Source organism: Stegostoma tigrinum, chromosome 9 (assembly GCF_030684315.1).
Source record: "Stegostoma tigrinum isolate sSteTig4 chromosome 9, sSteTig4.hap1, whole genome shotgun sequence".
NCBI lineage: Eukaryota > Metazoa > Chordata > Chondrichthyes > Orectolobiformes > Stegostomatidae > Stegostoma > Stegostoma tigrinum.
Window position 1 is genome coordinate 97,763,867 of NC_081362.1, and position 18,094 is coordinate 97,781,960.

General features: G+C 45.6%; 1 protein-coding gene across 5 annotated transcripts in view; it reads right to left on the reverse strand.

Annotated features, from left to right (window-relative positions):
• Positions 1-17,536, reverse strand: part of LOC125455034 (uncharacterized) — a 29,150-nt gene extending 11,614 nt beyond the window's left edge. For all 5 annotated transcript variants that reach the window (XR_009446204.1, XM_059648845.1, XM_059648843.1 and 2 more), the window contains exons 1-3: positions 17,428-17,536; positions 13,365-13,706; positions 3,547-3,885 (exon numbers count right to left, since the gene is read on the reverse strand). Coding sequence is in view for 4 of the 5 variants with exons in the window: in XM_059648845.1 (XP_059504828.1) it covers positions 3,547-3,885; positions 13,365-13,706; positions 17,428-17,479 (733 nt within the window). In the remaining variant the exon portion in view is untranslated. The remainder of the gene's footprint in view (positions 1-3,546; positions 3,886-13,364; positions 13,707-17,427) is intronic.
• Between the last annotated feature and the right edge of the window lie 558 nt (positions 17,537-18,094).

Here is an 18,094-nt window from a genome sequence, read left to right on the forward strand (position 1 = left end):
AGATGAGTGAGTATTGGCCGTGTCTTTTTGTGGCTGGTTGGTGTTCACGTTCTCTTGTTGTTAGTTTCCTTCCTGTTTGTCCGATGTAGTGTTTCTCACAGTCTCTGCAGGGGATCTTGGAGATGACATTGGTCCTGTCCGTGGCGGGGAGTGGGTCGTTAGTTCGGGTGAGCAGTTGTCGTTGCATTGGCGTGGGCTTGTGTGCCACTCTGATGCCCAGCGATCATAGGAGTCTCGTGGTGAGTTCCGACGTGTTCCTGATGTAGGGTAGTGTGATGAGTGTGTTGGGGTCTGTCGGATCTTTCTGATGCTGTTCACATAGGCATCTTCTGACCAGGTTCTTTGGATATCCATTATCCTTAAACACTTGGAAGAGGTATTCATCTTCCTCTTGGTGTAGTTCCGTGTTGCTGCATTGTGTTGCCCTTTTAAATAGTGTTTGCATGCAGCTTCGTTTGTGTGTGCTGGGATGGTTACTCTTGAAGTTCAATACCTGGTCTGTGTGTGTGGCTTTTCGGTGTACTTTCATTTGCAGTTCCCCATTTGTCTTTCACTCTATCATGACGTCCAGGAATGAGAGTTGTTTGTTCTTCTCCTCCTCTGGTAAATTTTATTCCGGTGAGGGTGGCGTTTCTGAGTTTGTGTGTCTCTTCTAATTTTGTCTGTTTAATGATGATCAAGGTGTCATCTACATAGTGTATTCATAGTTTAGGTGGGATTTGCAGAATGGCAGTTCTTTCCAGTCTTTGCATCATTGCTTCTGCTGTGAGTCTGGAGATGGGCAATCCCATGGGTGTCCCATTGATTTGCTCGTATGTTTGGCCATTGAAGGTGGAGTGGGTGGCCAGGCATAGGTCCAGTAGTTTGAGCATGTTGTCCTTGGAGATGTTATTCCAGGAAGCTACCAATCAAGACTGGACAACTGACATGAACAAGCCGGTAAAAGAGCCAAGAAAAGACAGGCTCTGCAAGACAAGCTAACCACACTTACCCACAAAAACACCAACAAGAGAACTGACACATGGATAAGGAACCTCTCTGACAGGCGCGGAAAACGCCATTCTGACCTGGGGATTGAACTACAGCTACAGGAACGACAACAAAATGGAATTGCTAGCTACACTGGAAGCCACACTCAAGACCAACAATATCAACAAAGGCACACAACAAACCATAAGACAGACAGTAGTCCCAACACTAACCAGAACGAGAGAAGTCAACACCCTCAACACACGGGAGAGACAAGACCTGGACAGATTAAAGAAGGACAAGAACATCACTATACTACCTGCAGACAAAGGGCGCATGACAGTGATAATGAATAAAAAGGGCTTAATCCCCAAAGCACAAGCACTGCTCACCGACAAGAACATACACCACCCCGCACAGACTGACCCGACACCACAACTAGGAAACAAAATCCTATACTTGCTACAAAATCCAAAACAAACAGGACAGAGCAACAAAGCAGACTTGTTAAGAATGAAACCTGAAGGAACCAACACACCCTGATTCTACAGTCTCCCTAAAGTGCACAAACCGGAAATCCCCCTCAGAACCATAGTCTCCCTACCAGGCACTCCATCGCACAGATTCGCCAGAGAACTACAAAGAAGACTCAAGCGCCCAGTCAACAAATCACCCCACTCCATCCACGCAGCCCAAGAATTCCACAACTCCATCAAAGACATAAAGATAGATGACGAGGAGACCATGATATCGTTTGATGTCACCGCCCTATTCACATCAATAGACATACCACTAGCAAGGGAAACAGTGACAACATGATTTAAACAAGAACACAACCCCAGTGAAACCATCTCCAAGAAAACAATGCTTAAACTACTGGGCCTATGTCTGGCCACCCACTTCACCTTCAACGGCCAAACATACGAGCAAATCAATGGGACACCCATGGGATCGCCCATCTCCAGACTCACAGCCGAGGCAGCGATGCAAAGACTGGAAAGACTTTGAACTCGACCCCATTTACATTCCACTACGAAGGAAACCCGGAAGAGAGGCAATCCATCTCAACGGGCCCCAGAGCTTAAAAACCAGGCGGGAAGACACACCGACACTTCATTGGAGGCTGCACTGAGGGTGTTACCCAGCACGGTAACGAAACATCTGCGAAACAAGAAACCAGCTCGGCAAGCCTACCAACCTCAACAGCTTCAGAATCCAAAGAATCTTCCACCTGGTAAATTAGGTTAAAACAGAGACAACCTGATTTGGAAATATATTACTGTTCCTTCAGAGTCGCTGAGTCAAAATCCTGGAATTCTCTTCCTCAGGGCACTGTGGGTCAACCTACAGCACATGGACTGCAGCGGTTCAAGAGGGCAGCTCACCCCCACTTTCGGCATGTGGATCACAGCACCAGGAATGGAGGTTCAACCCTACCCTCAGGCGACTGTCTGTGTCAAGCCTGCACATTCTCCCTGTGTCTGTGTGGGCTTCCTCCGGGTGCTCCGGTTTCCTCCCATAGTCCAACGGGGTGCATGTTGGGTGGGTTTTCCATGTTATGCTGCCCATTGTGTCCAGGATGTGGAGCCGTGGGAAATACAGGGCTACAGGGGTAAGGCTTGGTGGTGGTGGTGGGGGGGGGGGGGGGGGGGGGGTGGTCTGGGTGGGATGCTTCTCAGAAGGTTCGTGTGGACTTGACGCACTGAATGGCCTGTTTCCACATTGTACGCATCGTATGATTCTCAAGGGGAACTAGGGACAGGCAATATATGCTGGCTCAGCCACAGAGAGCCATGCTGTTTGTGTGAATAAAAGTAAAGACAAGTAGTAACCACATCCTTATCATAATATCGTTTATTTTCTAAAATAACTGCCGCACAGCATTTCGTTTTGGCCAGTAGTTACGTACCAGAACATGACCACAGGAAGGGCAGAATGGGACACTGTTAGGGAGAGGAGGGAGATGTGGGTCGTGGGGAAGTGTGTGGGGGTGGGGAGATTTTGGATGATGTGAGTTTGTGGGGCAGATGGGGAAATGGTGGATGGGACATGGGGATGGAAGGTGTGGGGTGTGGGGTGTCGGCATGGGGAGGGTTTGGGGGATGTGTGTGGGTGTGGAGGTGGGGCTGGGGTTTGTGATGGTGTGTAGATGCAGAGTGGGGTTGGGCACAAAGGGGCAGGGGTGAAAGGTGTGGGTGTGTGTAGATGCCAGGGTGTGGGGGCTGGGGAAACGGGCAAGCAGTGGGGGGTTGTGTGGGGACGGGGTGGGGTGTGCTATCTGTGCCCAGCCATTGCAGCATGTCACAGGTCAGCGCTGGCAGTGTCCTCTCTCTCACCAGGGAGTCCCGCAGCACCTCAGGTTCCTCCTGGAAATGGGACCACTCAGCTTGAAGCACCAACAGGAACATGCTCAAGGTCCGCAGCCTCCTGCCTCAGAAATGAATGGCTTGTCCTCCACTCTCATCGAGGCCCAGTTTACCAAGTGCCTTCGCAATGCCATTGTGCTGGAATGCAGCATCTACGAGCAGCCTCTATAATTCCGTACAGTTACACAACAAGGAATAACTAGGTACTTACCGATGATATTGATCTGGGTTCCGTTCCCATACACATCACCCCACACTTTACAGTAATACACAGTTGCATCTTCAGGTTGAATGTTTGTGACTATTAGAGTGGCAACACGACTGGCGATATCGCTGGTAGAATTAAAATGTCCCTGAAAATGTTTATTCACTTCCACAATGCCATTAGCACGGTGTGTCACAACCCACTGATACCCTGTCAGGTTACGTCGGTGCCAGTGTAAATCAGTCTTATCCAAATCGATACCCGGCACAGAGCAGTTTACCGCAGCAGTCTGACTCACTCTGACATTCAGCATCGGTGACTGAGCTGGGACAGGAAAATCTCTGCCTGGAACAGAAACAAGTCCAAAGATCAGAACAGAAAGCAACATGGGCACTGTTTAATGGGATGGTCATGAGCAAGGTAGTTAAATGTGAGAATATTCTGTAACACTGTCACAGACAGATACTTCAATCTCACTTCACTGTTTGACCAAATAAAGCCAGGAATGATGAGGATTTAAAGTGGACCATGAGCTGTAGAGTAATTGGCCAGGAGTATTAGCTGTGGAGGAATTAGAGCAAAGAAAGTACAAAGAACAATATAACACAGGAGCAGATCCTTCGGCCTTCCAAGTTGGCACCACCACATTTTGCCCTCCACACTAAAACTGAATTACTCAGGAATATTAACTGAAAGCCAAAAGTATTAGTTTTTGATTAACTAAGCAGGACCCAGGACCATGAGTTGCAGGTTGTCAGCCCTGGAATATTAACTGAAGGGATTACCCAGGAGTTTTAACTGTAATGTAATGTCGGGGCTATTACCTATAGTGCAGTAAACCAGGAACATCCGCTGTGCACAATTAAATCCAAAGTATTTGCCACAACAATGCAATGGTTTTCAAAATGGTGAGAACGCTGAAAATGTCATTTCATTAGAGGTCTTCTGGAAAAGGAGAATTCAACATTCCAGACCTAACCCTGACTTAATCCCTGACCTAAACCCCATCTATCCCAGATTTAACCCTGACCTAATCCCTGACCTAATCCCTGATCTAACCCTGACCTAATCCCTGACCTACTCCCTGATCAAACCCTGATCAAACCCTGACATAATCCCTAGTCTAATCCCTGATTTAACCCCAGACCTAATCCCGGACCTAACCTTGATCTAACCCTGATCAGGAATGAAGGGTCTAGGCCTGAAACGTCAGCTTTTGTGCTCCTGAGATGCTGCTTGGTCTGCTGTGTTCATCCAGCTCCACACTTTATTATCTCGGAATCTCCAGCATCTGCAGTCCCCATTATCTCATGACCATAACCCCGTCTGTTTTGAGTTTGTAAAGGAAAAGATGATATGTTGAAAAAAGCAGGCACCAGCTCAGATTGGAGCAGCCTGTGTCTGCTCATATGTTCTCCAGGTGCTTACTCACTCTGAGCCTCCCTGATGCTCACAGCCTCCCTGAGTCATCCTGTCCTTTTAAACATCGTTCCCCCAGCCTTAACAGTAGCAGAGAATTTCACAGGCTCTCCACTCTCTGGGTGAAGACTTTTCTCCTCATCCTTGCCCTAAATGGTTTGACTGATTAAGAATCTATCTCAGCCTTAAATATAAACAAGGACTCTGCCCCCGTAGCTCTTTGTGGGAAGGCGTCACAAAGACTCACCGCCCTCTGGCAGAAGAAATTCCTCCTCATCACAGCTTTAAATGGGTGCCCCTTTATTCTGAGGCCGTGCCCTCTGGTCCTACACTCTCCAATGAGGGGAAATATTTACCCTGTCAAACTCCTCAAGAATCCAATATATTTCAATGAGAACCTTTCACTCTTCTAAACTCCAGTGAATACAGTGCCAACCTGTTTGTCCATAAGACAATCTCTCCGTACCAGGGATCATCCCAGCTAAATTTCCCCGAGCTGCCTCCAATGAAATGGTACCTTTCCTTAAATGAAGCAGCTAAAGCTGCTGACAGTACTCTCCCCAGCACCTTGTAAGTTACAGTAAGGCTTCCCAACACTTATACTCCAACCCCCTTGGAATAAGGGCCTACATTCCATCAGCTTTCCTGATTACCTGCTGCCCCTGTGTGTGATCTTTCTGTGTTTCACGCACACCTTCCCCCAAGTCTCTTTGTGTTGCAGCTTTCTGCAGTTTCTCTCCATTTAAACAATACTCTGTTCTTTTGATCTCCATTTCAAAATGTACAACTGCACATTTTCCCACATTATACTCCATTTGCAAACATTTCGCCCACTCTGTCAACCTATCAATAGCTCTCTGTAAGCTGCTTGTTTCCCAGTCACATCCTGAGTTTCCAACTTTTCTTTGTGGTGTCTGCAAATGTGGCTACAGTACATTCACTTCCTTCCTCCCAGTTATTAACACATACTGTAAACAGGTGGGTTCCAGCATTGATCCCTGTGGAACCCACTGGCCATGGATCACCACCCTGAGAAAGAACCTCCTCTATTCACTTGCTGTTTACTGCCCATTTGCCAGTTCCCTATCCACACCAATTTACCACCTTCAACACCATGAGCTCTTGTGGTTAAATCTTTTGGGAGGTACCTTGTCAAATGCTTTCTGGAGGTCCAAATATAACACATCTACTGGCTCCCCTCTCTCCAATCTGGTTGAGACTTCCTAAAAAAATTCTATTAGTCACACACCGGTTCTCTTCCATGAAGCCATGCTGACTCTGCTGATTCGATTATGCTTTTCCAAATATTCTGCTATTACTTCCTTAATAACTGATTCCACCATTTTTCTGACAATTTTCCAACCTTAGGCTAATTAGCTCACACATACCCATGTTTTCCCTCACTCCCTTTTTGAATGATCTGTCACATTAGCAGTTTTCAGATCCTCTGGTACTTCTCCTGAATCCAATATTTCAAAAAAATGCAATGCACCCACTATCTCAGTAGCTTCCTCTTTTAGGGTTCCAGGAGGCAAACCATCAGGGCCAGGGAACTTTTTTGCCCTTAGTCCCATGAGTTTATTTAATGATGATTGCATTTAATTTCTTCTCCCTACATTTTCTTTAGTATTAATGAGATGTTCAAAGTATCTTCCACTGTAAAGACTGATGCAAAATATCTGTTTAACTGCTTTGCAATTCCCTTGTTCACCAAAACTGTCTCTCCAGGTTCTCTTTAGTTTAATTTGTCTCTCTTTACTATCTTTTTAGACCCCCCTCTTTGCTAGATCCCGAATTTATCTGTTTTCGCGGCTATCACTGACTTTTCTCTCCTTATAAGATTTTTCTTTCAACTTCATACTGTCCTTAACTCCCTTGGTTAGGCATAGAGTCATACAGCATGGAAACCCTTCGGTCTAACCAGCACAATCCCAAACCAAGTCCGTCCCATTTGCATGCTCCCGGCCCATTTCTCTCCAAACATTCCTTATTCATGAACTTATCCAAATGTCTTTTAAACATTGTAACTTTACCTAGGCCCTCCACTTCGTCTGGGAGTTCATTTCCCCGACACACAAACCAAAAAAAATTGCGGCCGCATCTTTTATGAATTTTCTCCTCTCACCTTAAAAACATGCCCCCAAATCTTGAAGCCTCCAGATCTATGGAAAAGGCACCCACCATTCACCTTGTCTATTCCCCCCATGATTTAATAAATCTCTATAAGGTCACCCCTCAACCTCCTGCACCCTACCGAAAAAAGATCCAGCCTATCCAGCCTCTCCTCGTAACTCAAAACCTCCATTCCTGCAGTAACCAGTAAATCTCTTCTGAACAATCTCTGGCTTTAAAATATCCTTCCTCCAACAGGGTGACCAGAACTGGACACAGTATTCCAGAAGAGGCCTCACCAGCAGCCAGTACAAACTCAATATAGCGTCCCAACTCCTATACTGAAAGGTCTGAGCAATGAAGGCAAGCGCGGTAAATACCATCTTAACCACCCTGCCTATATGTGATGTAACCTTCAAAGAATTGTGTACCTGTACTCCCTAGGAGTCTCTGTTCCACAACACTACCAATGGCCCCACTTTCGATTGAGTCCTGCCCTTGTGTGTTTCACCAAAATGCAATGCCTCAAATTTATCCAAATTAAACTCCATCTGCCATGCTTCAGTCCATTGATCCAATTGACCAAGATCTCTTTGTAATCTTAGATAACATCCTTCACTGTCCACTATGTCACCAATTTTGGCGTCATCCACAAACTTACTAATCATGCCTCCTATGATCTCATCCAAATCGCTTATATCAGTGACAAACAACAGTGATCCCAGCGCCAATCCCTGTGGAACACCGCTGGTCACAGGCCTCCAGTCCGAAAATCAACCCTTCACTATCACCCTCTGCCTCCTGCTGTTTAGCCAGTTTTGTATCCAATTGGCAAGCTCACCCTGAATCCCATGTGATCGAACTTTACTAAAATAGCTCACAATGTGCAACCTCGTCAAATGTTTTACTAAAGTGAGTTTTGAGAAGATTTGTAGCTCAGGTTGAGGTTCTGGATGTGAGTTTGCTCGCTGAGCTGGAAGGTTAGTTTTCAGACGTTTCGTCACCATTCTAGGTAACATCATCAGTGAGCCTCCGACGAAGCGCTGGTGTTATGTCCCGCTTTCTATTTATCTGGTTAGGTTTCCTTGGGTTGGTGATGTCATTTCCTGTTCTTTGTCTCAAGGGATGGTAGATTGGCTCCAAATCAATGTGTTTGTTGATGGAGTTCCGGTTGGAATGCCATGCTTCTAGGAATTTTTACTAAAGTCCAAGTAAACAAAAAGTTTGCATTTTGGAAGATCAAATTCAAGGCCGAACTATACAGTAAATGGAAAAGTCCTAGGGAACATTGATGAACAGAGAGATCTGGGTGTTCAGGTCCATGGTTGCCTGACGGTGACAACGCAGGTCAATAGGGTGGTCAAGAAGGCATATGGCATGCTTTCCTTCATTGGGCGGGGTATTGAGTACAAGAGTTGGCAGGTCATGTTGCAGTTGTATAGGACTTTGGTTCAGCCACAATTGGAGGACTGTGTACAGTTCTGGTTACCACATCACCAAAAGCATGTGGATGCTTTGGAGAGGGTACAGAGGAGGTTCACCAGGATGTCGCCTGGTATGGAGGGTGCTAGCTATGATGAGAGGTTGAGTAGATTATTATTTTCATTAGAAAGACGGAGATTGAGAGGGGACCTGATTGGGAAAAAGCTTCTTGCTATCCACCCTGTCTATACCCCTCATGATTTTGTAGACCTCAGAGTGGGGGACTCAATTACGAGGGGTCATGAGTTCAAAGTGAGAGGAGGAAAGTTTAAGGGAGATACGCGTGGAAAGTTCTTTATGCAGAGGGTGGTGGGCGCCTGGAACGCGTTGCCAGCGGAGGTGGTAGACGCAGACACGTTAGCATCTTTTAAGATATATTTGGACAGGTACATGGATGGGCAGGGAGCAAATGGACACAGACCGTTAGAAAATAGATGACAGGTTAGACAGAGGATCTTGATCGGCGCAGGCTTGCAGGGCCGAAGGGCCTGTTCCTGTGCTGTAGGTTTCTTTGTTTCTTTGACAGTGACAGACTAGGATGTTCTTGTTGGAGCTCCTCTGCTCCACCTGTTCTTTTTCTTCCTTCTTGCTTTCTTTCTTCTTTATCTCTCTTCTTTTATCTTCTTCTCTCCACTCAGTATTGGAGCTGGCAGCAAGTCTACAGCAGCGAGCCCTGCAGCCGCGTGTGGGCTGCGAGCCCCAGAGTTCTGTGGGAAAGATTCTTGCCGTTGGGAAGCATCGCGCAGGCAGCAATTCCTGGGATACAGTGAGAGTGGGAGTCAACAGCCTCAGGGTGACGAGGGGCCGAGTCCCCAGGGCGACGAGGGGCCGAGGAACGAATCCTGGTCCAGCGTGACTTACCTTGTCGTTGCCATGTGCCGGTGAGGAGCAGACTGGAGGCTGGAGCAATTCAGGAAAATTGCTGGGCTTGGGCCTGGCATCACACGCTGAGCTGCTGCTATTGGACAGTAATTTAAAACCTTTCACTATGTGGTGACTACCTCAGTAAGCAATGTTTATGCTTTCTTTAATGCTCTGTGGATAAGAACACTATGCTATTTTTATACTCTGTAAGACTTATACCTACATATTTGTAATTAAGATGGCACTATTGAAAGGCAGCCATTGTAAAAACTTTTCACTGTACTCCTGTACTTCTGTAATGTAGTACAAGTGACAGTAAAGGAGATCCTGCTCCATTGTATTCTACAACATGTACAGCTCAATCTTCTTGGTTACTTCCTCAAAACCTCAATCAAATTTGAGAGACATGATTTCCCTCGCACACAACCATGCTGATTATCCCTAATCATTCCTTGCCTCTCCAAATGCATATAAATTTTATCTTTCTGACTCACTCCCATCATCTTACCCACCACTGATATTAGACTCTATAGTTCCCAGGCTTCTCCTTACATCCCTTCTTAAACTTTGGCACAGCATTAGCCACTCTCCAGTCATCTGGCACCTCACCCATAGTTATAGACAATGCAAATATTTCTACTAGGGGCCCTGCAATTTCCTCTCTAACTTCTCACAAAGCCCTGGGATACACTAGATCAGATCCTCGAGATGTAACCATGTGTATTTTCTAAGACCTCCAGCACTACACCTTCTGTAATGCAAACTGTTTTTTTAAACATCAATGGTTATTTCTGTGAGTTCTCTAGCCTCCATTTCTTTCTCCACAGTAAAAATTGACAGGAAATATTCATTTAACATCTCCCCCATCTCCTGAAGTTCAACCAAAGAAAACCTCTTTGATCATTGATGGGATCCTACTCTCTTTCCAGTTGCTGTCTTGCTCTTAGTGTACTTATAGAATCACTTTGGTTTATCCTTATCCTTATTTGCAGAGGCTATCTCATATCGTCTCTTTGCCTTCCTGATCACTCTTTGAAGAATACCCCTGCGCTCTTTATACTCTTCACGAGGTTTGAACCCAGTTGTCTATATCTATGATTCTTTTCTATTCTTGACTCAAACCTCTATATCTTCACTCATCGAATGTTCTCTGATCCTCCCAGCTTTACCATTCACTCGAAACGGGAACATAACGACTCCAAACTCTCATTATTGCAGTTTTGAAAACGTCCCACTTATCAGATGTCCCTTTACCTGTGAGTAACCTACTTCAGGCAATTTGTGTAAGTTCTTGTCTCATACCATATAAATTTGCCTCAATCTCAATGAAAACCTTAACTTTTATGGAAGGTTTATCCCTTTCCATAACCATTTTAAAACAAATATAATTACATCACTAGATTCAAAGTGCTCCACTTTTTTTAACACTTCGGTCACTTGCTCTGCCTTATTGCCCAAGAGACAGTAAAGTTTTGCTCCTTCTCCAGCAGGAACACTTACAAGCTGATAAAGAAAATTTTTTTCAACAAATTTAAGAAATTCTTCATCATTCAAACCTTTAACATGATGATAATCCCAGTCAATGTTTGGAAAATTAAAATCCCCTACCGTTACAACCTTATTGTTCTTACGTCTAGCCGAGACCTTGTCACATAATTGCTCCTCTATTTCACTCTGGGGGGACTATAGTCCAATCCCATTTTAAGATGATCATTCCTTTTCTTATTTCTAATTTCAACATATATATTTTCACCGGATGGTTTTTCAGAAATGTCTTCTCCAGTTACAGCAGTAATGTTTTCCATGGTCAAAAACACCACTCCCCCTCCCCTTTTGCTTCCCTTTCATTCCTTCCTATAGCATCTGAAACCTGAAATATTGATCTTCAAGTCCTGTCCTTACATCAGACAAAATTCTGTAATAGCTATAATGTCCCAGCACCAGGTTCCCATACCTGCCCTGACATCTGCCTTACCTCTAAGGCACTTTGCATTGAAATCAATGCAGTTTAATTGTTTAGAGTCATGGTTGGTTTATCCTCTCCTGAATCTTTCCTCTGCACTGGGATCTATTTTTACTGAGGGTCATGAAGATTCTCCTTAAGTGTCTGCTGCTGCTTGCCTGGTAACTTACCTTCCTCAGTTTGATTACACTCTGTCCTCAATTCATTCTAAATACCGAAACAACTGTGGATGATGTAAGTCAAAAACTGTGTTCTCAGGAAGGTTCATCAGACCTGAAATATTAACTCTGATTTCTCTTCACAGATGCATCCAGGCCTGCTGAGATTTTCCAGCAACTTCTGTTTTTTGTCTCATTTCATTGTAATTCCCTTCACTCACTTAAACACAGTTATTTCCAACCCAAAATTCTCACTCTCAAACTGCATATTAAATTCTGTCATAAAACAGGAATTTCTGGAGAAACTCACAACTGTAGAATAGTCACTGGACCTGAAATATTAACTCTGTTTCTCTCCTCACAGATGCTGCTGGACCTGCTGAGTTTCTCCAGCACTTCCAGCTACTGTTTCATATTTTGAGCACACATAGTTCTTTGTTTCTTTTTAAATTCTATCAGGTTATGATCACTGCTTCCAAAGGGAATGTTTTCCTTGGAGATCATTTATTAAAGCTGCCTCATTTCTGAAGAAGGGTCTCAACCCAAAAAGTCAGCTTTCCTGCTCCTCTGATGCTGCTTGGCCTGCTGTGTTCCTCCACCTCCACACCGTTTTATCTCATTACCCACTAGCATATTTCCTGGTTGGCTCCATAATATATTGCTCTTGGACATCAAGCCTAATGCAAGGAATTTGTTGTCATAGCTACCCTTAGTTTGATTAAACCGGTCAACATGAAGATTAAAGTTAGTCAGCTAAAATTATTGCCCCATTCTCTATACATGCTCCTATAATGTGTAAATTTGTAGCATTTCCGCAAAGTGGTCACTGTTTGGGGTCTGTACACTCCTCCTACCGATGTCTCGTTCCCTCACTGTTTTTTCATCTCCACCCAGATGGACACTACATCATCTGAGCTTTGGTCGACTCTCGCAGTTGTCTTCATTTTATCTCCGATTAACAGCGCTACCACACCACCTTTCCCATCATGCCTTGTTCTCTCTGATAGGACAAAGTTCCCTACTTGTTGCAAGTTCCACCATCTGCTGTGGCTGGATTTGAACCTGGGTCCCCAAACTTTACCTTGGGCTCTGGGTTAATCGTGTAGTGACAATAGTACGACATCATCACCTCCCCGAAGGTATTCTTTGGTAAGTATTTCTAAAATAATTTGACAAAGTACCTTTTCAACAATGTGAGATCCTATCAAAGCAGTACAGTGCCTGCTTAGTACTGACTGTGTGGCAGTGATATCGCACAGATTCCCGGGCTAGTCAGGGTGAATACTCCAGTGATATCTCACAGATTCCAGGGCAGTCAGGGTGAATACTCCAGTGATATCTCACAGATTCCAGGGCAGTCAGGGTAAATACTCCAGTGATATCGCACAGATTCCCGGGCTAGTCAGGGTGAATACTCCAGTGATATCTCACAGATTCCAGGGCAGTCAGGGTAAATACTCCAGTGATATCTCACAGATTCGCAGGGCAGTCAGGGTAAATACTGCAGTGATATCTCACAGATTCGCAGGGCAGTCAGGGTAAATACTGCAGTGATATCTCACAGATTCCCAGGGCAGTCAGGGTAAATACTGCAGTGATATCTCACAGATTCCCAGGACAGACAGGGTAAATACTCCAGTGATATCACACAGATTCCCAGGGCAGTCAGGGTGAATAGTGCAGTGATATCTCACAGATTCCCAGGGCATTCGAGGTGAATACTCCAGTGATATCTCACAGATTCCCAGCGCAATGTAACTGACACGAGCGCTCAGCAGTACAACTCCAGCACAGTGAATGTAAAATGTGATATAAAAACCCTTTACCTTGTACAGATACCGTGACAGTGTTTACGCTGTTGAGCGTGTTCTTTCCAACAATGTCACAGTGATAACGTCCACTGTTGCTGGCCTCCATGTCTCTGATGGTGAGGATGTAGCTGTTGTGTCTGAGATCTCTGTAAGATTGTACTTTCTCATTTTCGGTGTGATCTCGGGTAACCCCATCAGATTGGGAATGTGTCAGGATCTCACCGTGGTTACTATTCCACGTTACACCAAGATGTTGCACACTGCCGTGCACAATTGCACACTGTATCTGCACTGAGCTGCCCACTGCGACCCTCACTGGATCCGGACTGAGTATAACCTGTGGATTTGTCATCATTCCTGAGGGATTGAACAGGAGAAGAAAGCAGGGAAAGCAACTAATCACCTGACAGGAATTTCTGAGAGTGTTTCATCAAACCTTTTATCTCTCTGTGAGGCTGACAACCAAACAGCTTACCCCCATCCCCCTACACCCCCACCCCCACACACACTACCCTCACCCTCCCCAACCCACACCCCGCATCCCAGCCCCTGCACAACACACACCCCAACCCTCCACACCCCACATTCCCCTCCCCCACGCCCCCACGCCTCAACCCCCACCCCCCAACACTTCCCAACCCTATCTCCCACACCCCACTTCCCCCCAACACCCCACACCCTCCACACCCTCCACTCCCCACAATACCCTCCCCCACACCCCTACCACTACACTCCCCACCACTCCACACCCCCCAAGCCCACCTCCCACACTCCCCTCCCCCCAACAAGGAGGGGGTTTGCTTTAATCATTTCGCTCTCAGTGATACTGCCTGCTTCAAATGCAGAAAGAGATGATTCCTCCCGTTGTGAAGGAACTCGCCAATAACTTCCCCAGGCACTGACTTTCTCTTTCCCCACTGATCTTTCATTCACCTTCCTGGCCAGATTTGTCTATTTGCCTTTGAACAGCTCTGTCTCCAGCCTCCAGCTCCCTCTCAGGCTGAGTCTTCGCAACCACAACACCCCACCTGCTTCCAAACTAGGGCTCAGCCTCCTTCCTAGATCACAAAGTGTGGGGCTGGATGAGCACAGCAGGCCAAGCAGCATCTTAGCAGCATAAAAGCTGACGTTTCGGGCCTGAACCCCTCATCCAGCCCCACACTTTGTTATCTCGGATTCTCCAGCATCTGCAGTTCCCATTATTTCAGCCCCCTTCCTGCTGTTTTGTCTCTGGGGGCAATAAGGTCACTGAGCAGAGATCTCAGAGCAGATTAATAACATCTGTAGGTACAGATTGATAAGGGACCAGTTCTGTATCTGCTGCTGTGTGAGGACAGAGAGAGACACAGAGAGACAGAGAAAGATGGAGAGGGAGAGTCATAGAGTCATAGTGTCATAATTACTGTCCAGCTAGTCAATGCTGGTCATATTCCCAAATTAAACTAGTCCCACCTGCCCAAGCTAGGTCCATATCCCTTCAAACCTTTTTTATTCATGTATTTATGTAAATTTCTCAAATGTCATTGTACCCACATCCGCCACTTCCTCTAGAAGTTCATTCCACACACAAGCTACTGTCTGGTTAAAAGGTGCTCCCCACTTTTTTTTAAATCTTTCTCCTCTCACCTCAGAAATATGTCCCCTCATCTTGAACTGCCCCACCTTGGAGAACAGACACCTGCCATTCACCTTATTTATACCCCTCAGGATTTTATAAGCTTCTATAAGGTCACGCCTCAACGTCCGACACTCCAGTAAAAAATGTTTCAGCTATCCAGCCTCTCCTTATAACTCAAACCCTCTATTCCCGACAACATCTTGCTTAATCTCCAACCTCATAACATCTTTCCTCTCACACGGTGACCAGAACTGCACACAGTACCACGGAAGAGACCTCATTAACATCCTGTACAACCTCAACATAGCGTCCCAACTCCTGTACTCAAAAGGCCTGAGCAATGTAGTGTGTTAAACACCTTCTTAACCACCCTGATTATATGTGAGGAAAACATCAAAGAATTATCTATCGGAACCCCTCTCTATTGCATAACCTGGCCTTACTTTTAATTGTTTAAGTCCTCTCTTGTTTGTTTGACCAAAATGCAATGCCTCACATTTTTCCAAATTAGACTCCATCTGCCCCTCCTCAGCCCATTGACTCAATTGATTAAGATCTTTTTGTAACCTTAGATAAACTTCTTCACTGTCCACTGTACCACCAACCTTGGTGTCATCCACAAACTTATTAACCATCCCTTCCGTATTCTCAGATAAATCATTTATATAAATGACAAACAACAGTGATCCCAGCACCAATCCCCGTGGAGAACCGCTGGTCCAGTCCGAAAATCAACCCTTCACCATCACTCTCCTGCTGTTAAGTCAATTTGTACCCAATTGCCAAGCTCATCCTGAATCCCATGTGATCTAACTTTACTAATTAGTCTACCGTGCCGAATCTTATCAAAGATTTTACTAAAGTCCAAGCAAACTTTGTCTACCACTCTCCCCTTGTCAATCATCTTGGCTGCTTCCTCAAAACTCTCAATCGTGTTTGTGAGACATGAGTTCCCTCACACAAAACCATGCTGACAATCCCTAATCATTCCCTGCCTCTCAAATGTACGTAAATCCTATCTTTCAGACTCACTTCCAACAAGAGAGATAGAGATAGAGAGAGAGAAAGATGGAGGCGGGGGTCGGGGGAAGTGTGGGGGGTAAGAGAGAGAGATAGAGATAGAGAGAGAGAAAGATGGAGGTCGGGGTGGGGGGGAGGTGTGGGGGGATGGAAGAGAGAGAGAGAAAGACAAGGATAGAGAGACAGAGAGGGAGAGAAGGAGAGAAGGACGGAGACAGAGAGAGAGACAGAGAAAGTTGGAGAGAGAGAGAGAAAGAGGGAGAGAGAGAGAGGGAGCTGCTTTGCTTTCTTCACACTGACCCACTTGTCACAGAGACATCTGTTTATTTTTGTGGACAATATTGGAATTGCACAGCAACACAAGTCTCTACAGTACATTGCATTTCTATAGCACCGTTCACATCCTGAGGGTGCTTCAAAGACCTTTGCTTTTAGTTTTTAAGGGATGTAACCATTGAGCTGCTGGAAAATGTCACAGCCAATTGGTGCACAGTCAGATCTCACATCGCACTGCCATAAAAGACAGACCATTTGCCCAATGATGGTGTGTGAAGAACCCACTCTCCATTATGTGCTTTAGACTCCAGAACAGTCCCAGGCTGACACATTGGCTCTCGGTGGTCTCCGTGATCTCACTGCAGTCAATGTGGATTCAGGAAGGGGAGATTGTGCCTCACTGACCTGCTCTGGCAGGAAGCGACAACCCAAAGCAACTGTGGTATTGCCTGACAGCTTAATGATCGTTCATGAAGCCCCTTCCAAACCCACGACCACTTCCAACTAGTCGGACAAGGACTGCAGTAGCAGTGTGTACTATTTACAAAGTGCACTCCAGAAATTCACTGAAGGTCCTCAGAAAGCACCTTCCAAACTTACAGCCACTTCCATCCAGAAGGACAAGGGCAGCAGATACACCACTCCCTGTTAGTTCCCCTCCAAGCCAGTCACCATTCTGACGTGGAAATAGATCGCCGTTCCATCAATGTCACTCGGACAAAATCCTGGAATTCTCTCCCTCAGGGTGTTGCAGGTCAACCCACAGCAGCTGGGCTGCAGTGGTTTAATAAAACAGCTCAACCCACCTTCTCAAGGGGCAATTAGGGATGGGCAATACATATTGGCCCGGGCAGTGACACACCCATTTCCCACAGTTGAATAATAAACAAGTAACAATTTGACAAAGGACTCCAATAAACCCTGTGAGTTGAAATAGAAGCATTCCGGGTTTAGAATAGAGATCGGATATGAACAACACTCTAGGAAACACAGCACTGACTGAGAATAGTTTAAACAGATTAAACAGATACTGGAATTAATTGGTGATAAACGACCTTTTCCTGTTGTATATCTCTCTCCCGGCCCTGGCTGAAACTGCAAGTTCACGTTGTTCATGAACCAAACACATCACAGTTCACTCACTAAACCGAGGCCCATACTCACCCACAGTGACACAGAGGGACAGCACCATTCCTGGGAACACTCTACACATCATTCCAGAGTACCAATCCCGTCAGTCCAGCTGCTGCACTTTACAGAAAACAAATCACGTGAACAAATGTAGCAGAGCCAGTGACGATGGTGCAATGATGGTGTATTTCCACACAACTACAGGAAGAGGAAGGAACTATTAAGGGAAGAATGATGTTCACAGACTCTCAAGAGATCTTTGAAATATCAATTCTCAATCCCAAGCCCGTAGGCTGCTCTGAGGATGGAGGGTAAAAGGAGTTAGTGTCCATGTTCCTTCCCAAGATCAGGCATCCTGTGTCGCTGAGTGTGTGAGGTGCAGGGTGTGACAGCACTGTCTTCACTGTTGTGACTCTCAAAGGGCTGCTCTCAGACACAATGTTCCGTCACTGGGTTCTGTCCCTAGTCAAGCCATATCTCAATTACAGGTCACTGCCAAAATCTCCCTGAAACCTCACTCCATATGACTGTAAGAGACAGAATCAGGAGCAGGCCATTTGGCTGCTGAAGCTTGTCTGTCATTCATTAGAATCCTGGCTGATCTGACCTTACATCCACTCTCCTGTGTTTTCCTCCAAACCCTGGATTCCCCGAGCGATCAAGAATTTATCAATATCTCAGCCTCAAATATACACAGGGA